At 33.4% G+C, this 24,624-nt stretch overlaps 1 protein-coding gene across 1 annotated transcript in view; it reads right to left on the bottom strand.

The window, feature by feature from the left end:
• Window positions 1–24,062, bottom strand: part of LOC126978396 (proton-coupled amino acid transporter-like protein pathetic) — a 44,234-nt gene extending 20,172 nt beyond the window's left edge. Inside the window, exon 1 of the mRNA XM_050827167.1 lies at window positions 23,697–24,062. Coding sequence (XP_050683124.1) covers window positions 23,697–23,756 — 60 coding nt within the window. The 5' untranslated portion in view covers window positions 23,757–24,062. The remainder of the gene's footprint in view (window positions 1–23,696) is intronic.
• Window positions 24,063–24,624: the final 562 nt, after the last annotated feature.

Genomic DNA, 24,624 nt, shown 5'->3' with positions numbered 1-24,624 from the left:
ATTACACAAAAACATTAAATGTGACACTTAGTCATTGAGTCTTCTCACCAATCTTCTTCAATCCAATTCTTTTCGTCGTGAATGCACTGTCCTAAGAATAATGACACTAATCACATCCCATCCCTATATGTCGGCCTGTCCCTCTCAGCGAATTATAAAACTCTATATATGAACATGTATAGTGCGATTATAAAATTAGGTGGCATGGTGTTAACCAGTCCGAATAAACAAAAGAACAATGTCCCCAACAAGGCCAATAGTAACAACACTGTTTTTTTATACATCTTTGATTTGCTTCGTAACATGCTTGATTGAGCCCGTAACATTCGTTACAATTGTTCAGCCTGAGTAAAGGAAAATAACCAAACACTATAACAAACCTTATCGCCTCTTATATGCGACACAATAATTTGTAAGAAGTAAAAAAGATTACAAATGTCACTATGTCTATGTCACCGACATAGCCGGAATGATTGCGAAACTGAAGTGGCAGTGGGCAGGGCACATGGTTCGACGGACAGATGGCCGGTGGGGCAGTAAAGTCCTCGAATGGCGACCACGTACCGGAAGATGGTAGGCCCCCCACAAGATTGACGAATGACCTGACCAACATCGCCGGCATACGTTGGATGAAGGCAGCGCAGGACCGATCGTCTTGGATATCTTTAGGGTAGGCCTTTGTCCAGCAATGGACGTCTTCCAGCTGATAATGAAAGAAGATTAAAGGTCGTAACTCATTAGAGTCGACCGCATATTTCCAAAGCCGCTTTGACGTTCGGGTGGATAGGAAACATAGCGCGGTTCACTCGTGACCCTGGTGCGTGCAATGCGCAGTGAAAGCAAAACAAATGGATGCGGACCACTGCTTGGTAGGACGACTCTATGACAGCCAGCTAGTTGTCCGACCGAGCTTGATATAAAGGCTTTCCGGTAAGGCCGGGTTAGTATTTAAAGTACAATGGCGAAAATAACAAAAAAACAACCGACTTCAAAAACACTATTCCAAAATAATAGATATAATATGCACTAAAAAGTATAAAAATAATTGAGTATTTTTATATAATCTAATTAATTAATCTAATTCTAGTTACGATTATTGTTATTTTTGGAGTCGGTGTCCTTCCGCCGCGACCCGCTCTCGCCTCCTCAAGACTCAAGCACATCTCACCTATTACTATGTATGTAGTTACAAACCTATCTTGGGACCACACGGGAAGCACCAGCTTTCAAATAAAAAAGAATTATCAAAATCGGTTCACTCAGTCGAAAGTTTTGAGGGAACAAACATAAAAAAAAAACATACCGAAGACTCTCCTCTTTTTTGAAGTCGGTTAAAAAGCTAACTAATGAAACAGGAATAGTATGCGTGGCGATGCGAATGAAAGAGAAGGAAAACCTATCGTTCACCGGCGCTCTCTGTACTTGTATATGAAGGCGTATAGTTCTCTATCTAATATAAATGTGAGTTTGTTTGTTACGCATTCACGCCTAAACTACTGAAACGAACTTGAGAAATTTAGTACAGAGATAAAATAGAATTTAGAAAAGGACATAGACATTTTATCGCGAATTAGAGGTTTGGAGGTGGTGAAATAGGGGGTTGATGTTTGTCATTATCGAAGATAACACCATGAAACTCTGTATTTAGGCACTTGATAAGTTATAAAGAAATATTTGTTCTACCAATTTTAATTTTCGACTTGTGTAGGGATGAAAAATAGGAACGAAACTTCGTATGGAGTGGACTCAAGTGGATACAGTCACGCTTTCACGCCTAACTTTGACTTTAATTTTGATTATATTTGGTACAAAAATAGACTATACCAATTTGAGAAAGGACATACTACCTACGTAAAAAGGGAAATTTTGGAAAGCGAAGAACACAAAGAGTCGGGGAAGTTAGTATTATGTAATACGAGATCTAGATTACGAAAATATTTCTTTAAAGCGACAAATAATGAGGGCAATATATAATAGGAAATACAAATAATAAACTTCATTATTTTATTGCTTTAGTAGACGCTTTTGAAGTGTAAACTTTTTTATAATAATAATAATATTGAACAAACACATTTACACAAATTATCTTGCCCCAAACTAGACATGCCAATACTAGGCAACTAGCGTGTACTATGGGTACAACACAACGATAATATATTTAATATAATATACTTACTTAAACATACATAAATACATACTTAAATATACATTCATGACTCTGAAACAAACATCCATATTCATCATATAAATGATTGCACCTACCGGTATTCGAAACCTGGGACCACTAGCTTAGGTTTTTGATGCGATGGGCACTGATCTGTACTGATACTTGCTTTCGTCTTCATTGGAACGGTCTACATGTCTCTAGACCGTCATCTTTAACTCTAATATCTATCGATGTTTGAAGAGTCCAGTACGTATTTTAGTTATATTTAATATACATTGTATATCAAGCATATTATTACACGCAATTGATGGGCATATAAATCTCCGACTCAATATAAGGTCTATTTTAACTTCCGTTTAGTTACAACAAGAGGAGTTATATAACAGCGCGTCACAGAGTATAACCTTGCACTGAACAGAAGTTACAACAGGTATAATCAGTCAACTAAATTACTATGCCCACGAGGACAATACATACATCGCTTTTAAGTCTCGTTGTAATCATGTGAATAAGTTGAATCACAGAATCTGTAATCGAAAATGTTTGGATGGATCACAATAGGTGGCTGGTTATTGATACTTATTCAGCAACACTTTCACAAATTTAAATGTATATTATCAATTCAACTAATTGTTGATATTAAAACCGGTATTTCTTGTTGTTTTATGTATCTCTACGAAAAACCGAAGAAGCCAGGCCCATTTCTGTTTTGGCGGTAATCATTTATTTTTTGATCGCATGAAACTTTATTTCTTCGTTGTGTTAGTTGACGCTTTTGAAGTAAATACTTTTATGACGCGATGGGCATTTAGCTGTCAGTATCACGCTTGGCTATGTAACGCTCGCTCGTATAAGGCGGATCAAGATGACTCAGTTAGAACATAATATACCGGAATTATTTATACCATATCCTTAGTACAGTATGATTAGTATAAGATGATTCTGTATTCGTCTTAGCTTGGGTATAATCGGCATGCAGTGCGTGTGCGGGAGAGATCAAGGTAGGTGGAAAACACATAATGAAAATGTTTGTGTCCGAGTTTGTTGATGTTTTTAAGTATTTATGTATGTTTAAATATGTATATAATATATTGTAGAAGTGTTTATATTGTATTAAATATATCGTTGTCTTGTACCAATAGTACAGGCTATGCCTAGTTTGGGACAAATTAATTTGTGTAAGCGTGTGTCAATATTATATATTACTATACTATGCTGTAAACTGCCCCAGAAAATGTTTCAGATCAAAAAGATGACTTAAGAATTTGTATCTGCAGAAGGAAACCCTACGAGTTTTATAAAAACGAACTCAATTGTAAAATGTTGAAGGTTTTGGCTTAGAATTGCGGAAAGCCTCAACAGCGTTGCAAGACGACCGGCGACTGATCTATGCAACAATTAGAAATCACTTCCTCGTAACATAATATCTGTACGTTTTACAAGGTGATGACGGTTACAGAGTCAATTGTCAATATTGAATCATAATATGATATGATAATTATAAATTATTAAGCTGACGGAATATTATCAAAAAATGCAATTGTGTGGTTTTATAAAACTTTTTTTTTAACAAAATGACATATAATATGACCATAATAATGTAAATAAAAAATGCTTAACTTATTATTATTATTATTCCTAAATAATAAAACTATAAGAAACCTTGGATGTGGGGGGGTTCGCACCTACTCTACCACTCGGGAACCAAAGCTTAAATCTGACGCCTTAGACCGCGCGTCCAAAATGACTTATAATCAATTGTTGAAATTAGTGATACAATTTCATTCTTAATACAATCGGCCTATTGTAATGCGACATAATTATCACTATAGTAATATTAAGGTATTTAAATAGGCTTATTGAATTATATATCAATCAGGAAAAAATCGACACAAACTTTGAAAAGAATATTTGAGTACACTTTTGAATCATTAATGAAATCAATTTTTAGCGTTACATACCATCAGAACCCTTGGTATAAAACACAAAATCATCTATCAAGTCTCATCCACTAACATTTCAATAATAATAAGTCCATATAACATTAATATTCCAAATATTTGCTTGTAATGACAAGGTAGCAAGGAATGAATGGTGAAATATATTAACTGACGTCACAGTCTGGATTCCACCCCTTGTTGGCGCCGAAAAAAGTTCCCGATAACAAATCACGATCACCCTCAGTGCAAGGCGTAGCTTTCATACTTAGTGGAGTTACATTGCAGTGTTCACAATTAAATTTCATCATTATTAGCGAATAATATTCACATGTACTTATAAAGGACGGTGTACTATTATACTAGCAGACCCCAAAAATGTTATTCTATCCACGAAAAGAGTAAGAAATAAAACAGAAAAAAAATAATGATCCTTTTACTCTTAATATTATGTAAATTTAAAGTCGGCCCTGATAGGATTAAAAGGCATAAAACGCATTTATTTTCTCAAAATTGATTCCTTTAGAATTCTTTTTGATGTCATTTCTAATATACTAGATACTACTACCGCTTCGCAAACAAATGGTGCTCTGAGAGAGAAGAAGCGGCGCAAGAAACTCTCCCAGCATTCTTTTTTTGCGGTCTTTTCAATAAAAATATACAATATTGTATAGTCATTTCTATCGCTATAAAATAATCAAAATCTAGTCCCAGGCTGTCCGATCATTAAGATATTCAGCTGTGGAGTCATAGGATTTACGACAGAGCCATTTATTTATAAAACTTATAGATTATATAAAAAATTTATTTATAGATAATGCCTGAACAGTGACTGGGACTTTACTATAGAAGTGTATACATTTACCCTTAAAGCTATTATGTATCTTATGAAGCCTACTAGAATTAGTTACAAGCAATCCCTTATTTCTAGTGTTATAATAATGAAAATCACTACTAAGAGCAAAAAGGTGATGATTTTTGTGAACGTATATTAATTTTTCATAAAAGTACTGACAATGAAGAGTCATAATATTTATTTCTTTAATTTTTCTTTGAGAGACTGTCTATAACCAAGCTGATATATAGCACGAACAGCTCTCTTTTGCAGAGCAAACACTATATCAATGTCAGCAGCATGACCCCATAGTAAAATACCGTACGTCATGATGCTGTGCAAATAACTGAAGTACACTAATCTTTTTTGTGGCATCCTTAAAATTGTAATAACATAAATCATAATTCAACACTCACATTTTTCCAAAGGCAAGGTAGGGGCGTTGCCTTAGTTTTGAATAAACAAATTTCAGCGGGTCAACGAACCTGTATACCCACACAATAACTTTATATATTATATATAGTTATTACATTGTCTTTGAAGTGTGAATTATTTTATCACATAAGTCAGAGCACTTTGTATAAAACTCTGTATTGGATTTGCCTGGCATTCGGTGTGAAAAAATTATAATAAGGATTTCAATCTTAACTTATTTATAATTTTGGTTGAATAAATTTTAAAGCTTCTAGAAGAAGAAGGAAAAGGGAGATAGTAAAATAACTCCATTCTTTCAATTATTCACAACATTGAACAAATATAAAGTTAAACAATTTTTGCCAATCGTAATAGTAGAGCACCCAATTAACTCCTGTTCAAGAGCATAGACTATCCATCGCTTGCTTAGGTTTTAGATATTAAAGAAATTCAGTAGTTATACATATTAGAGTATTAGCAGGTTTTGTGATCCCCAAAAAATATTGTTATAGAATTGCTTGGCAAATTATTTTCATAAAACTCAACTGCAACGAAAAAAGTAGGTATTACTGACCCGTTAATCTTATCATTTCCGTAAAACATATTGCTATAAATGCTAACTGCATGAAATGTGGTAAAGTATTTATATTAAATTAAAATTAGATTTTTTATTATATTTTTATCAATATTTGTTAATTACACTTGTATAAAATCAATGTTCTAATAAGCATTAAAGTATAACAAGAGACTTGATCATGCGGGCAAACTGTCCAAACAGTTTTGCGGGACTATGTTAGCTTTTAAGATTCTTTCTGTAAATGAATAATAGTATAAATAAATAAATAATAATAATATAATTTTATAGGCCTGATAAGTAACATTTCGTCAAAAATCATAATAATTTCAGCTGTCAAATGACTCTACAAACGAAACTAAAGATTATGCTAAGCTTACACTTAGCTAAGTTTTACGTTAGTAAAGTCTGAGCAAAGTATAAGTACGCACTGTAGATCTCAGCCAGTCGCTTGTAACGCAATTTATAAATAAATAAAGACCCGTTGAGGTTTGCAATAGTTTTGTTCCTAGAACTAACGTCTAAAGTTGGACTAACGGGTTCTTACTAAGTTTGCCTAGTCAGTGAGAGCAACTCGTGAAGGGGATAGACTAAGACTTGTCTAATAAAACCTTTAATATTTTCAAATTATTTGTTTGATCCTGTGTGTATTATGCCTTTCTGTAAATTGTTATCGTTTAAATTACTTTATCATAATCATTTCAGCCGGAACACAATCACTACTGGACAAAGGCCTCCCCCAAAGATCTCCACGACGATCGGTCCTGCGCTGCCCTCATCCAACGTATTCCGGCAATCTTGACCATGGGTCCATCTTGTAGGCTTACAGCACTGCGTATTCCGGTACTTGGTCGCTATTCGAGGACTTTACTGCCCTAATGGCTATCTGCATCACTCCACTTCGGTTTCGCAATCATATGTCCGTAGAATGATCACCATTACTGGGTATCGCATTAGTAACCGTTTTAAAAGATATTTTACTTTCTAGTTCCGTTAGAATTTCGCAAAACTATTAGCTACTCATGTCTTTATTACTTCTACCGTTCTTCTATCATTGTAATACTGACATATGCTAATATATATTATTTTTATAACAAACCTACGCGTCGTATTTTTACGAATTAGAATTTTATTTTTAGTAAGAAGTTATAAGTAGTAGTAACTACTAACTAGTTTTTGCGCAGATTGTATGCAGAAATGTATCCCGCGCATACATTTCTGGATGCACGTCAAAACAACTCCTAAATTACGGTTTTCAGATTTTATTTTTATGGGGATGTGAAGCGTACACTTCTTTTCTAACTATTTGAATTTAACCCGAATTTAATTGTGACGGCAACAATAATAAAATACCAATTATCTTATTCTATTTTCAATAAAGCTATCATTGAGTAAATTATTATTAAATGGTTGAACAACCTCAATTAGTAATTTCTATACTACCTTATACGAGTATGTATTATTAATAAATATATTATACGCAATGACGTTCTATACATTATTCGCCTGTACGATTCGGCGGGACAAAATGTTTTTTGACAGATATTTTTCAATAACGTATGGGGGTAGAAAATAGAACCTAGTTGGTAAGAAAAAAAAGAAAATAAGATTTTTTTTGACGAATTGATTTAATTTTTTTTAGTGATCACGGCAACCCGTGCTCTCTTGGAAAAGGTTGTTATTAAGAATAATTTATTTTTATTAATTCAATTTATTATAATATAGTATTGGAACACTTCTGCATTGTGAAGTAAGAAGATTTTACTCCGTAATAAATGGATTGACTATTGAGTTTTGTAAATAAATTCTTAAACAAAATATAGGGTAATTTGTTATGTTTTAAAGTGATAACCCTCACTTCTGGGATTAGTTACACAAATAAAATTTGAAAACAACATTTTATGAACGCACGGAACGCGAGACGTCGCGGGTTCGAGTTCCGCATCATTCGATATTTTTTTTTTATGGAATATAGAGTGTTATTATTATACATCGTCCAGCTTCAGTTATATGGACTTCTTGATATTCTGGTCTACTGGCACATGACTGAAATTCTAACAACCTAGATCATTTAAAGGTTTCATCTTAGATAATTTATAAGATAGAACCTTTTGTTGCTTGACTGGCTTTTTATTACTTTAGTTTGAGTGACGTTCTTGCACTCGCGATTTGTATGTCAATGTGCGTGCATTGGTCAAAATAGAGGAGCTTGCTTTCAATCAAAATTTTTTCTAATGATCTAAGGGTCTTATATTAAGATTAATACGTTCCATACTCGTACGTACACGTCAATTATAGTGTCTCGCGCCTTCTCCCTCTTCATCATAGTAATGTGTTTGGCTATCCCTTTCTGTGCGAACCCGAATAATGTTATTTTTAGAATTTATTATTTTCCTGTTATGTTATATGCGTTAGAACAGCAATTCATATTGGTTTAAATGATTTGTTCTCTTTGTAAACTCTATTTAAAATCATCATTTATTCTACCTGATACTTAATTAATATAACTAGACTAACAATAGGTAAAATTGTTATATAATTCATGTTTGGAATTCATTTATTATGTTAGAAACTTACAGAATTTCATATTATAATTGAAGTAAAAATAAAAATTAAATCACAATAATAGAATGGGATGAAAAAAAATACAGAATTGTATTTTCAAAACACTCCAAAAACTAGATATCAGACGTATGTTCGCATATCGTGATACGATAGACATATATATGTCTATGTAGTACATCAGTTCATAGTATGTACATAAAAGATCAAGCGATCGTGCAGTTAAACTTAAAAGACTAGTCAATGTTCATGCTTTTTAAGCCAGCATTCGTCGAAATGCTATACTATAATAATACAAAAAATTAAGATTCGCGCTAAGACTCAATCGCGTATATTAAAAGAAGAAGAAAGAATCTGAAGCCTGTCGATTTACAGAACAATAACATTTGATCAATCGACACACGTTTGTGTTAAGAACAAAAATATCCTTTCTCGGGTGAAAAAAAGTCCATAACTAAAGAAGTTCAAGTTCACAAGAAGCAAATTGACAAAGTGTAGCTCACATAGCTCTTAAGAAGTTTCATTTTTGAAAGAATAAAGAGTCACAAAGCTTAATCTTTGTGACAAAAGATACGTCTCTAGCCAAAGTGTATGAAGAGACTGTCTTTGATCGTATTGGGAAACCTTAGAAATGAACCTAGGACTTTCTCGCAACACTCTGCATCACACGGTATGAACTACTCATGCATGGTTGGAAGTCAACGTTGCGGACTTAACAAGAGTGAAGACTGACTCTTGTGTCTAGCCCAGATCTGGTACCCCTTGGACTAAAAATTATGGTCAGTTTTAGAATACAAGACAGCTGATTCACTTAAGTAATCTGTAGAACAAGCACCGACTAAATTTACCAACGAAAAAATCTAGTATTCTTTTTATTACTTATTTAATTATTAGTTTTTCCGAAATTTCATTTTATTCCGAGAGTAAAAATAATAATATTGACCCACTTTTGCACAAATTATGTTGCCCCAAGCTAGGCATAGCCCGCACGGAACAGAAAATTACTTAATCATACATAAATACATATAAACATCCATGACTTGGAATTCGGAGTCACTAACATTCAGCTATATGTGTCAATATAATACATTAATAAATAATACCTATTTCAATAATAGTATACATGAAATAGCAGTTCTATGATATATCTGGCGAGGCAGTATCGTCTTCCTGCTTTTGTCGCATTGCATGGCTTCTTCGTGTTATTTACATTTAGTAATCTATCGTTCACGGGTAGGGACTGCCAGGTATATTGTATTCATTGTCAGACGTGAGCTTCACAATGACTTTGATAACAGCTTATATTCAGATCACTGGTATCCGCCACTTTGTTCGTTTCTATTTCAGCTTGTAATTTCATTCAACTTATGTTTTTTGTGAACCAATTGGAATGAAACGAATAAAACTCAATACTACGATAAACTTGCCACAATACATCAGTAAAAGGCGCGTTATTCCAATCAACTAACGCTTTCTAAGATTAGCACACACACATCCACAAACAGATAAATTTCGAAAAATAATTTCTTTTATTTCTATCTTACTATTTACGATAAACTATGTATTACTATTCACTATAAACTATGGTTGCCAGTTAAAAAATGGCCGCAAGCAAGAGAGCTGGCATCCATTTTTTTCTCAGTTCTTCACTTAATTTCCTTTACAACGACGTTCAATTTATAAAAAAAAACATATGGTAGCAATTTACATCAGGAAATTAATTACAGGTACTTACATATTTTATAATCCCTAATCGTTCATTTAAAATTAGTTTAATCAAAAAAAACGTACCTGCAGAATCGAACGGTGGGATCTTGAAATATAATACTTATGTATTAAAAAATATTAATAAATACTAAATATTGCATGTCAAATGTTGATACATAAAACAAACTTATCATATAATTATACCATTTATAAATAAAATATAGCTTACAATTACTTCGTGAAAATTAGATGCGATTACGATAATATAAACATTTTGTGAATGTAATGACTGACTGCAAAGTAATTATTGAGTATGTACTTCAATTATATTCATGATAATTAGATATATATAAGGGAAAGACGTATTAGAAAATGTATTAATTGAAACAAATAGCAGTGAATTGTTTAATATGATGCAATATTAACGTATTTCATGAAATTGCATTTTATACAAACTATGGAAGTGTTAGATTACAAACAAATGTTGTTGGCCTGTATTGAATAGTTCATTAACATTCCTTTATTTATTTCTTCATTATTTTTTTTATTCGTAAAATTAAATACAAGTAATTTATTGACACACAAATACATCAAACCGATTGATCAAGTATGTACGTAGGTACTAAGTATACGCGTGTGGCTTATCGCTTTTGAAACATCAAGTTTGCGTAATAAATAGAATGTTATAATTCTTTTTATAACCACGCTGTGCTGTCGAAATAAATAACTGGTTTTAAACGGTTCATTATTTGAGGTGATACATGCAATGACGACATTTTCCTATTGTAATAAGTCACAGTACTTGAATTCTTAATTACCTGAATCACAACTTAATAAGTAATTGTTACATAAAAATATGGACCCAAATAAATGAAAGAGATACTGCTATTCGCAAAGACGGAGAGACTTAAAATCATATGGGCGTTAGTAAGTTTGACTGGGAACTGGGCTATTTACGCACTAGAATTCTTGATTAGGCTATTGTGCGTGTCAGATCATCTACATATGCCATGATATCCAAATAAGCCATTTCAGACTGCTGTAGGCGTCAGAAAGCGATGCCGCAGATCGAAGGAATTGTTTCCGTTGTTCGGTTACGCTCCTGCTGCCTGAAATCTCGAAGCAAATGTTGTGGCGTTTCTGAATTAAAATAAACTAAGACTAAAAAAAAATTGAGAAACGAAGAAGTAAACTAACTATTATTTTGTTCCATCAAGATAATGCCTCGTCTCACAGATCCAGGACCATGCAATGCTATAACTGCAATTCAAGGAATTACTATTTAAGCTATAGCCACTTCAGTACATTATTTTTATGTTTGCCGGATAATCAGTTTTAGTAGAAACGAATTTTAAGTTTATAAAAATGGTTTTCCAAGTGTATTCTAAAAGGCGACTATATCGTAAATATCATTAGATTTGATAAAAGTTAAGTAACTTGCTATCACATTGATTTAGTCAGAAATTCTTATCTTAAAATGATTATAATTATACTGTCTGGATTCTGAGTTCCGGTTTGATATCAGTATCTACGTAATCTGACATAAAGGAAGAAAGATATAATAATATGAAAGACAGTAGACACATAGCGTTTGCAGTATTTCTCTTTACTTCCAGATCGATCATAATAACGAGTTATTCTACTATAAATTTCTTGTCAATAGATTCTTGGTTAACAACAATTAAAAAAAAAATTAAGATCACAATTTTCACACCGATTCCTATGAATTGTATTGAATAAAAAAATTGTTGATAAAACATCTTTATCCATGAAACAGTTACTTTCGCGCTAAACAATAAATTGAATGCAGTCGTTGCTTTGTCAATACAACCTCGCAATTTATAAACGAAAACCGAACGTCACTTGAAAACCGCTTGAAACTAGTTACAACAAGTTAATTTGTTTGAAATCTCATTTTATTGTGAAGGAAATATGAATAGTTGCAGCTTATGTAAGTCCTCTGTATTCCACTACGGAAAAATTGTGAATTGCGATGAAACATCAGCGACATCACTTATCGGTTTAGTCAGAGATTCTTATCTTAAAATGATTATAATAATATTGTCTGGATTCTAATTTCCGGGTTGATATCAGAATGTGATCTGACGTGGGTATTCATAATAAATGTTTCTGATATTAAACTGCACTATTATCATAATTGCTACAGATAAAAAGATAAAGAGAACTTCGATAAGAACACTACGTTAACTACTAAATGAGATCTTCGTGAGAATATAATACAGTCAAACACGGTTACATGAGCTATTAGCCAGACAATTTGAACAAACATACTTGAAGGATGTTAAGGGTGTGTATTCAACACAAGGTCCGTGGGTGTGGGGGTATTCCAAGATATAGATAATTTCACATATATAACACAGAGTTCTGTGATGAATTGGTTAGTAACGGGTAGCCCAGTTTCACCATCAACGTTGATGTTTAGGGCTCTACAGCTAACTTGATTTGCAAGAAACTTTAATCACTCTATGGAATCAGCTGCCAGCTACCGGTATTGGTAATTATCAAGCCGCTAAGAGCTAAAAGCAAACGTTTACTTCGAAGGCCGGAAATGGTCTTCCTCTCTCTTCAAGACCTCTGGTGTTGATAGGGCACCTAGCTGGTTTCCCTTTTCCATCAGATGATCCACTTGAATCATTTGCCGCACAGCAAAAGAGTCAAATTATAACAATAATAATAGGGCCATAAATACTGTTACAATTTAAAATAAATAAAATATTTCATTTGAATTTGGAATCTATGATTTTTATATGATTTTTCTCATTTAGGCGCCAATACATTGTACAATATTTATTATTTATTTATTTATTTGGGCAACTAACAAATAACACTCACACACAGAGTTATATCACTTATAAGCTACCACAGCAAACATATTTTTTACTACGTTTATAAGACAGTAATTTTAACAAATTAATAATAAAGTATAAAATGGAGTGGGGTGATAAAGAAAACCGAATCGCTGTGATTACATTACACAAGGTAGGTATGGAGCCAAATGCAATTTTTAAAACTCTCTGTTCTTTTGTCTTAGTAGAATGTTTGCGTATCGGGCTATTAATAGGTACAATGAGACCTCCACTGTTTGTGACAAAAAGATCTGGCCGTCCCCGTAGTGTTCGTATGAAAAAGGTGGTCAAAGCAGTAAGGGAAAGAATTCGAAGAAATCCCGTCCGAAAGCAAAAGATTTTATCTTGGGAGATGAAAATAGCACCTAGTACCATGTCGCGTATTTTGAAAGATGACTTAGGACTTGCAGCCTATAAGAGACGTACTGGTCATTTCTTAACTGATAATTTAAAGAAGAACAGGGCGGTAAAATCGAAACAGCTCCTGAAGCAGTATGCAAAGGGAGGTCACAGTATTTATGGCAAGTAAGTGGTAGTCATAGTAATAAGAAGTTCAAGAAACTTGTTTCTACTACTTTGCGATTTGTTTCTAAGTCAATACACAATTTTTGATACCTATAAGATATACACAGTTTAAGCTTTGAAGTGACAAGGGCCTCAACTAAACTGGTTAAAACCAGTTCCAACACTAAGGTTTAAAATTTTGTATATTAGATGCACCCTTCAAACAAATGTCAAATGTCAAGTGACTAACGATTATATTTTATGTTCCTCACACTGGCCTTACTAAGTACGTCAAACATAGGATGGATGCGGGATCACATAAATGTATATATATATCACGATTAAAAAGTGCTTGATGAATGTTCAGCGATAAGCGACACGAGAACCATCCATGACACATTAAAAAGGCATAAAAGGCATTTATTTTCTCAAAATTGATTGCTTTAGAATTCTTTTTGATGTCATTTCTAACGTCTATACTAGACGCTACACCGCTTCGGAAGCAAATGGCGCTCTGAGAGAGAAGAAGCGGAGCAAGAAACTCTCCCAGCATTTTTTTTGCGCTCTTTTTAATCAAATATACAATATTGAATTGTCATTGCTATTGCTATAAAATAATCATAATCTAGTCCCAGGCTGTCGGGTCACTTACATATTCAACTGTGGAGTAGTAGGATTTACGACTGAGCCATTTTTTAATAAAACGTGGCTCTGTTGTAAGTCCAACTACTCCACCCCTGAATATCTAATGTAATGCAGACAGGCTCGCGAAATATTACAATGTTTTTAATCAAAAGCGTTAGATTTATTTCAACTCATTACGTGAAAGCATAATACATGTTCATCTTAGCTGTTGGGTTTCATAGATCCGATTCTATATTTATACAGGTCATTGACCGTTTTCTAGAGAATTATACATTTTTTCACCAACTCGCATGATTGTTCAGTCGTGATCGACTCAGGTTATTATTATATTTTTTCGATAACCTGTCATGATTAGAATATAATTGGTTGTGTATTGCAAGGATTATATTTAACAATTTTCGTCCGCGTTGAAATTACATACCTACATTTATAAAACGTCGAGAGACATTTGTCGAATTTTATTAAGATCCATTCAGCAGGGTTTTGCGTGGTTGAGTAACAAACATGCAAGCATAGTTACTAACACATTTATAATAATAGCATATAATATAATATATATGAATAATTACTATTATTTTAAATTAAATTGCATTTGTTTGTTTATTTAATACACATTCTGTAAATTGGCTGCAAGATTAATTATTGAGGTTATACTCAAAGTCAATATCAAAAATTTTATACTCTAATCCGGTAAAAGGAATGAATTGTTAATATCCTAAGTAAGATCCATGTCGGTTCGTTGTGGAAACATTGTACAACAAAGCTATTTCGACACCAGACAACCATATGGTGGGTATGATATCCTAATTTGTGGCGTTTCGTGCGAAGGTAAAATTCGGCGGCAGGAATCAGGTGAGAGAGCTCTTCGGAACACTCCCCGTGATAAATGCGATAGAAGACACACAATGAAGAGACGTCTCTACGCAACGCCAAGTTATCTAGCAGTTCACAGAGCTCTGCGTTGGACGCAGTCAAATGGTTCGAGCTGATTCTGAGTTGCACCAGACCATACTTGAAGGCGGCTTTTGTTATTAGGAGTATTATATTAAGAATGTAAAGTTTAAAAAAAAAAACAACTTTATCTGTGTTACTTTTATCACACAAGTACATTTCCGTCCTTTTTTATTATATACTGTGTTCATTAGCCTTGCCTTGACTAACGGCCGACTCTAAGACTCAAAATGGCGATCTGTTTATTTTGTTCCATTTCCTGATAATGCCATTTCAGTAACCGATAGATGAATCGGAAAAAATATTGGTGATAACTTTTTTAAAATCCGTATGAGTTCTATTATTTTATTTACATTGTGGCTTTTACGAAAAGGTCACTACAATTGAGCCAATATCAAGTTGAGATAGGGTACCAAGATATGAGCAATGTTACGGTTTAGAAGAAACATTGTGACAGAAAGAAGTTTTGGCTATTTTCAGATTCAAGTTCGATTGATATAAATGGATTCGAAATACTCTTAAACTATAGATCGGGCATATCATAAGCAGCCGTAAGTAGATTGTACCAGGGAGTGCCAGGTTCCATTTTCATGCTACTGCGAAGCTAATGAACGTTTGTCATGAAATTTTGTTATACATTCAATAGCTTTGTACCGTCTTGGAATAAATATAAAACTACTTCAAATTAGAAAGACTCAATTATTATATTGTACTTTCTTTTCTCACTAAACCAGCATCAATTATTTATTGCATTCATGAATTTATAAAATATAAAATATGAGAACTTCATGACTATGTCAATAATATATTTACCGCCGATTTTGAATCTAAAATTAAAAAATTTAATAATTTCTACCAAAATTAAAAATCAAAACAATTTAAGGAATTAAGATTATTTATATTGCTTTGTCTCAGCATCGCCTTGCTTACATCAGATTACGCACGAAAATGAATCTTACTGAGAAAAATGTCCATGGAATAACTTTCTAAAAAATCGGAAGGGGAGTACCAGCCAGTATTTAAAGAGATCTGTGTTATTTATTTAAGCTCGGTACAGGTATTTCAACTTGGACTGTACTCCAGGGACGTACAGATAGTCTTAGTGGATAATAATAATAAGGCCTCATTTATCATTACTCTTTTTTCACAAAGCGAGTTACTAGTGGTATTAGTAGGTAAGATAAAATTGTTTGGTGTTAGTAAGATTAGTTGCTTTTTCTATTTATTTGAGTCGATCTCGTTAGAGTAAAGGCCTCCTCCAGCTTTTATGCATCAAGCCTTTTCCTGCAATCTCTATTATGTCATCAGTCCACCGTTTGGTTGGTCTGCTGACTCTTCGTTTGCCTAATGTTAGTCCATTCCATCGGTTAGGCTTGTCTATCGACTGTCGGTGTATCGCGAAATATGTCTTAGTGGATAATAATAAAGTCAGGAATCACCTTCACTGAGTATGAAATCATTGTTGTAATACAACACTAGTCCTCGAAGTGGGATATGTGATTATTATTATTATGCATATCATAAGAATACAGAAATAGAACAGTACTTTAACTTCACACAAAAGCGCCCGAAACACGCACACATACACACGATTTACATGGCCGCTAAGCAATCTTGGGCAGACAAAACTATTGAGCGCCGAGACTGGTCGCTGTCCGACTTAAATTTGCTGCGACGCGCCGCGGGCCCGCGTTGTAAATCCGTAATTTTACTTTTTATTGGTACCAAACCATACAGTTGGGCACGTAGTTCGACGGACAGATGGCCGTTGGGGCAGTAAAGTCGTCGAACGGCGACCACGTACCAGAAGACGCCGTGTTGGTAGGCCCCCCACAAGATGGACCTAATACATTGGATGAGGACAGCGCAAGACCGATCGTCGTTGAAATCCTTCGGGGAAGCCTTTGTCTAGCAGTGGACAACTTCCGGCTGATGATGATGATGTACCAACCCCTATCTCTGGGTTACGTTATAGTTCTATTACTTGTATTGTGATGTCATGGATAAACATTAAGAAGATTTTCACAAGGCTGTTGTTGTGAGAAAGCTAGTTTGTCTGTAGATCCCGAATTTAGTTTCCAACGACAATAAGGCAGCACGCGTTAGATGATGTAAGAACGTAATGTAATGAAGAACTTTCAGGTTGAGGTTCTTGCCGTTTTTATTATTTGTTACAAGACATGTTTGAATATAAAACTAGCAAAACAAAAGGAATAAACTTTAAACAAGTTCGCCAAAACGTTTCCCTGAAGCTAAACGCTTACACACTATAATAAAAACGAATTCAAGGCCTCGCTTATCTTATCTTCGTGCGTTTGAATCGATGAATAGCATCGTATAATCAAGTCATGAACAACCACAGAATATAAAAAGATGACCAAAAAGTTTATAGCAGAGAATATAACTCGTTGATAATCACGATACGTGTTAAAATTGCGTTTATCGAATGCGGTGTTAAAATAAACGTTATTGTTACACAAATGTTATTGAAAATAGTTATAAAACACCATAATACCATGATTAAAAACTCTGCATGTTGGACGTGCGTTTTGTTATTATTTCAGATGAAAATATTTTGAAATATATTGTATAATAGTCGAACGACCTAATTTAATATTAACCAACTAGCTTTGCAGTCATCTGCTGTGGGGTAATCACAGTACCTTGCAGTACTTCACACACTACCAGTGGGAGGCTCCTATGCACAGGATTCCGGCTATATCATGGGTACCACAACGGCGCCTATTTCTGTCGTGAAGCAGTTATCTGTAATAATTACTGTGCTTCGGTCTGGAGGGCGCCGTACCTAGTGATATTACTGGGCAAATGAGACTTAACATTTCATGTCTGAAGGTGACGAGAGCAGTTGAAGTGCCGCTCAGGAAACTGCATTGTAATGGGCAGGGCGTATCAATTACCATCAGCTGAACGTCCTGCTCGTCTCGTCCCTTATTTTCATACAAAAAACAACTTTTCTCACTGATTCGATGAAATACCTATCTCTATCACCATAGTGCAATTGTACTGTTGTATTCCTGTTAGAGGGGTTCAGGGGCCAGTGGGAAAACTAGCATATTATATACTGGGATAAGCATTAGCCACTTAGGGATATACTGTCTAACTTATGCTAATCCGTGTTTTTATTATAAGCCTACTCCATATGGAAGAAATAATAGCTTTCACTTAAAATTTTGACATTATTTTTTATTGTTAATATTATTATTTTTATGCACACGGTACCGCCGTGTGTGTTAACTGTATTGTTAGAAATAGTGGGCGAGTGAGAAGGCATGATAGGCCATTTTAGATTATTTCCTCTATTGACTCGGATAACGTGAATCGTAGGTTGGTTAGTGCTGTATATAATATTAAAGGACGAAGCAATAAAATGCCTATACCAAAGCACTTCTTATAAATGTATGTATGCGAATGCTTTAGACCCCTTTTTGAGAATGTTGTTGAGCACGGGGTAAGATCAAATTTAAAATATTAATTATTCGAAATAGGATATGATCTCACTAATTGAAAGTCAAAAACTAACACCCATTCGAAAAAGTATGCACAGAGCTGTGTAAGCCAGAAGTTGCCCAGTCATTGAAATTTAAGTAGTTGGCAATTTTTTTTAATTTCACGAGCCTTCCCCGTTAATACAGTCTTATAATATGGCGGTAAGCTACTACTCGTACTACTCAACAAGAGAAATACGAACTCTTTAATCGTTTCATACTGTATTTATTAATCTGCCGTTTTTCTGACATTGAGACCCTTGTTTGAATTGATGGAATTGTTTAATTTGATTTATTTATTTGTACATGTTCTAGTAATTCTTTCATCTTTCGCACTTATTTATTCTCTTTGAAAGTTCTCACTATACCAAACTGACGTAACTACTTCTGGTGTACAAAAAGGCCGTATGATATATTATCTACAACTCAAGCATTAACATTAGTTTTACAAACCGAGGCAAGTAACTGTTATTTTTAAATAAATATGTACGCGATAATGAGTTGCGATAGCTTTTCTACTACAAAATATATCTAATGCTTCAATGATATTATAATGTACTTTTATTGTGCAACGTATATAATGTCGTAATTTTTTTAAAGCCATTATTCGAGATATTTACAGACTTTTCGAAGCCTAGTTTAAATGATACTATATATTAATAATTAAATATCTCAACGCCCATTTGTCCTCAACAGACAAAGGCCTCTTACAACTTATTACAGTATCCTCTTTAATAAGCTACTCTTGATCATAAGTTGCCTGCAACTGTATAAATCCTCTTCCCATTGATGTCGTGGTTATTAAATATTAAATAATAAGTCTAATAATAACTTCTACTAGAGTGTCACGCGAGAACAGTTAAATCATTAAAACAATGTTATTATTATGTGAAAGTAGTAGAGCTATACACATCCACACAATAACCTCCCACAGTGAATGTCTGTCTGGCTGTTGATGAGATTGACTGTATATATTTTAGCCTTGTCTCTTTCGTAACTCAGACAGGATTTGAACAATCGCTTTCGAGTTCTAAATATGAAAGTTTGCTGAAAGTTTGAGACAAGGCAGAAATAATACTGAACTAGATGATGGCATTAACAATCTTTACCTGAACGAAAGTTACATATTCGAGCGTGACAGAAGAGTTTCATTCAATGCTCACAAAGTGCTCAGTAAAAAATTCTTCCGCTTAGAAATTAAACAAATTAGACAAATATCTGTTATAGTCATGACTTATTAATCTTTAAGACTCCAAATTTAAATTATAAGTCGTAGTTTAAATAAGCAACGAATAATCTTTGAACGGTTTAAATATTTATTTAGTTATACACCACATTAAAATAATTATCATATATATCATAAAAAGCATATAATAACAATAAAACCGTGTATCATATCGTTGATGTCTTTTCCAAAGCAAGACGAGCTGTTTCTGAGAAATACTCATGGGACGTGTTCTAGAAATTTCGGTAACCCATTGCATTCAAGGTTAGCTTTTGTTGGATTCTTTTTTGTCTGCCTTGTATTTTTGTGTTATATTTAGAATTGTTTGGTATAGTATAATCTGTCTGGGTATTCTGTACACTAAATGTTTCATTCTAAACGATTTTTTATTTGAAAATTCAATGTTGCAAAAGCAAAATTTCATTTAAACGAAGCGAATATTATTTAAAATGAAATTTTTGAATTGTTGGTCATTGTAATTAATATTTTTATAATTGTTCACCAAAAATAGTCTAGGAGTTAAAGTTTAACTATACTTGCATAAGAATATTTTGATTATCTGATGATAGATGATGGTGGAAATTTTACGCGCTGTCGTGGAATGTTTGCAAACCGGGCTCTAGAACAATAATAACTCGTTTAAAATGTTTATGAAAGCCTGCACGTCCCCTCAGTTCTGTGTTCCTTTGAATAGCATTGTATGTGGATTTTATAATATGCATGTGTGTTTGGCGAATGGAACTTGAAAATGGTCTCTACAAAAACTAGCCTGCATGTGTTAGAAGGGAATAACCCTACACAATTATGTATATTTATATCTCTATTATGGCTGAATAGAAAACACATGTAATAATTTATGTTAATTTTATACCAATGATTTAAATATATAATAATTTATTTCAGTAATGTCACTGGCGTAATTAATATACTCTATACAAATGATTTAAGTTTTCTTTAGTGTTAATTCCGCTAATATTGGCGGAATTACTTACTTTACTAATACTACTTAATTGGAACTTAAATCATTTGTATAGAATTATGGATTTCCGCAAAGTAACGCCTACTTCTATACTCTACTTTATTAATGATTAAAATTAAACAACATATAGATGGTATACACATATATCATATTACAGTAAGTAAAAAAGTGTCTCTAGCTCTTGAATTAGATATTTGTCAAGAATTTAAGAAGTCATTGTTCATAATTTACATACAGTTACTGTTGTGACTCGAAGCGTTAGGTTGGACTGGCCGCTTGCGACCGCGCCGTCGAATGGAATTTTCCATTCACGAGCACCGATTGTCGGCTAACGACCGCATTTGGAGAGACCACGTGCTTTGTAAATCTAGTAGATGTCGTTTAAAAGTTTTTTAAGGAGTCCACAAAGTCTTAGAAGTAATAAATTATGCTCGTAAGACAATGGAAATGTGCCTTAGGAATTATAAGAATTTGAGCATGAATTAAAGAAGTTTCGTTAGTTATATAAAAGTAATATATGTAATATTCTGAAATAAATTCGTTGTAGTCTATTTATTTCAAATGCCTTACTTTATTAGACTGAATGTTTGATAGAAATTCTTTATCCCTTAAAAATGTACTTTAAGTGTAATTACATGTTTCGCCTGAATAAGTAGAAAATCGATAATAGGATTACGTCATCAAATGAAAACATATCAAAGGAACTGTGCAGTATAATGTTAAACAAAACGCACACTTCATTCAATGCAAAATTCAAACCTTTTGCCATTTTGCGTGACAAGAGAAAGCGGTCATTATTGTTATGACTTTAGAATTGAAAATTATTTTTTGTTTTCTACTATTTAGTTGCATTATTGATTGATGGTTGTTAAATGTTCCGAAGTGAAAGCAAATTAAACGTAGTTTTTATGCGTATATATTTTCACTGAGGAATTAGATGTTCATATTTAATATATCAAGTACAACTAACAATAGAACTATAATGAATTAATATTTGCTCTGTGACTCAATTAACAAAAAAAATAACAGATTTTTTAACGAATATCTTAAAAATGTTGTATTTAATTTTTTATTTTACTATTCGCCTGTTTCTCCCGACTGACCTCCGAAACATCCAAGTTACATTGAATTACGTTTCGACAATCTTTTTTGAATATTATTCATTTTAGTGATAAGATGGTCCAATCAACGCGATTATGGAATGATGGATTACAAAGTGATATAAATAGATTTATGTTAAAACCCAAGACAATTTCAGCGAACAATCACCAGCCAACAAAGCGCTTCATTCTGTATTTCAACAATCTGTCACTGTCGGTGAACCGCCATTGGTGGCAAATATTTACTTTATTCATCAGGATCCAATAGTTATAACGCACTTACAAGGCATGAAAGATGTAATGTGTTTTTCTAGTAGTGGTTGAAAGTTGTCTCTACTTTTATATATTACTAAAAAAAAGTTAAGTTAAAAATGACTCACGTAGAGTCTTAGTAGACACAAATTTGAAACACAAATAAGAAAGAATTTTTGAAATTATATACATTTCATAAGTTGACTTGAACGTTTGTATAGTAGTTGATCATTTGCAAAGTAAGAATTAAGAAGTTTCGAGATTTTACCAATGACGGTGTCAATTAGAAGTTAAGAGTTTATGTTGTTTGTCTATTTTAAATGAAAAAGCCACAGGGGTACATGCGTTTTAGCTAGTTTTGATATATTAAGTATTGGAGAGAGGAGGAGAGATGTGAACAAATATTGTCAGAGAAAATATTCATTGTTATAGTCAGATGAGTTCCATAACAGTCTCATTAGAAAACCTCTGGGGGCTACTAGTGTTTGACATGAGTAGTTCTTGTTTTAAGCAACCCAAATTTCCGCTTGCGATTTCGAATGTAATTTCATTTAAATCCAAATTGCCTTGCATCAGATGTTTCAGTTTTAAAACACCTTCAAGATGCAACTGTACCTGTTAATTTCAGTAAGACTTGAAACAAATTAATAAACGTTTTTTTAGACATGAACTGAATGAATGAAATTTTCAAGTAAACAGTCGTTCTAAAATCTTAGTCATCCAAAAAAAAATGTAGAGACATATCTCTGTAACTTTTTTTTAATGTCGGTATAGTAAATCTTTTTTGTTTACCACATGTAAAATATATAAATATACAGTTGTCGTAAAAATCACACCAACTATGATATCATTAATGTAAAATTAGTTTGTATGTACTCGTATATAACGTATATGTAGAGCCGCACCGTCCTGAGTGTAACAGACCGGAAAGATCGACCGTGCATTTCTTTAGCGATATTTCTACAAAACAGTATCTAAAAATTAGAATAATAACATATTCATTAATTAAATTTTCTGAATACCTACATATTTTGATACGCTCTGATTCTTAACCTAAAATCATCCAATGTAGAGTATCATATTATAAAGATAATCTTGAATTATTATTCGATAATTTATTTCGTATATCCTGCACCAACTTGTAAGAAATAATAGCCTGTTCGTATATTATTTACTTTAAATAACGTTTATAAAGAGCTCTATCTGAACTCTCCTTTGAGCAATCTTGGATAAAATATTACATTGGAAATAGTAACTGCACTTATTTGATTGATAGTTTTCTATCATTATTCCTGGTTTTAACTTAAAATAATTATGTATTGTCACCTTCTTATCCTTTCTGTCATAAATACGAGCACTGCTGTAAAACATTCGCACTTGCAACTACTTTTGTGTATAAAATATTTTTTTGAACTTATCGCTAGCATTACAAATATCGCATTAATGAAAAGTAATAATATTACAAACTTACCTTAAATACAGCAGGAGCCAGCGGTATAGCTGCTTGATTGTGAAGTTGCTTTTTCGTCATTTTCAATTCCTTCACGGAGCTACCTACTACAATATTGAAACCAACAATAAATAACCTCGACTTTTTTCTTAAATAAAACTCGCGGCTGAATTAAGCCCGGGCTATAACTGACTATTGAAGTTGTGATCAATTGTATGATCACCTCCCAAAAATATTATGGCCGCCGTTTTGATTTATTAAAACTAAAATTTAAAAGTTTTCAAGAGTTAAGCGCCGTACGGTTTCGAAACACTTCAGGCCGCTTTAACTGTCGAGCAAGTAATGAGGTAAAATTGTGTGTGGCCGAGCGAGCGGCCGACGAATGCGGTCTCGAGTCGCAAGTCCTTAATAGCGCGCCGCTTTCTGTCTCAATCGTGTTGTCTCGCACAACGCATTGGCGCCAACATACAACAGACAACAAAAGGTGATCATTCATTGGACTGGTACGGAGCACGCAACTAACTATCCTATTTTCATAAACAGTAGGCAGACAGACCTAGTTTCTATTGTATTTACCTCTGTGTCAAGATTGACACTTAAACCTGAGTATTTTTTTATTAAAAATAGTAGATTTTTCCCGAGTTTATCTACAGGAGCGCTACATAGCCTAACTGCAAATTTGCGTTCACACCCACAAAATAAACTGGTCTCTACGCCTAGATTTTCACTGGAAAAATTAATCTTAAAACAGACGTTATTTATTTGAAGGATCTTGATTTTTATCGCTAAATATGTTTTAATTGTCATGTAGAAGTTTTTTCAGTTCCATAACTACCTCATGTTACAATTCTTAGTTTTCGTTACACGTATGAAGTCCACTAATTAATACGATGGTTGTTTTTCGCTTACATTTTAAACTATCTAATATATTTTGGCATGCACTTTCAGC

The sequence above is a fragment of the Leptidea sinapis genome, chromosome Z (genome assembly GCF_905404315.1).
Source record: "Leptidea sinapis chromosome Z, ilLepSina1.1, whole genome shotgun sequence".
Classification (NCBI taxonomy): domain Eukaryota; kingdom Metazoa; phylum Arthropoda; class Insecta; order Lepidoptera; family Pieridae; genus Leptidea; species Leptidea sinapis.
The sequence above is the reverse complement of the archived record's forward strand: the minus strand, read 5'-3'. Positions and strand labels throughout refer to the sequence as shown.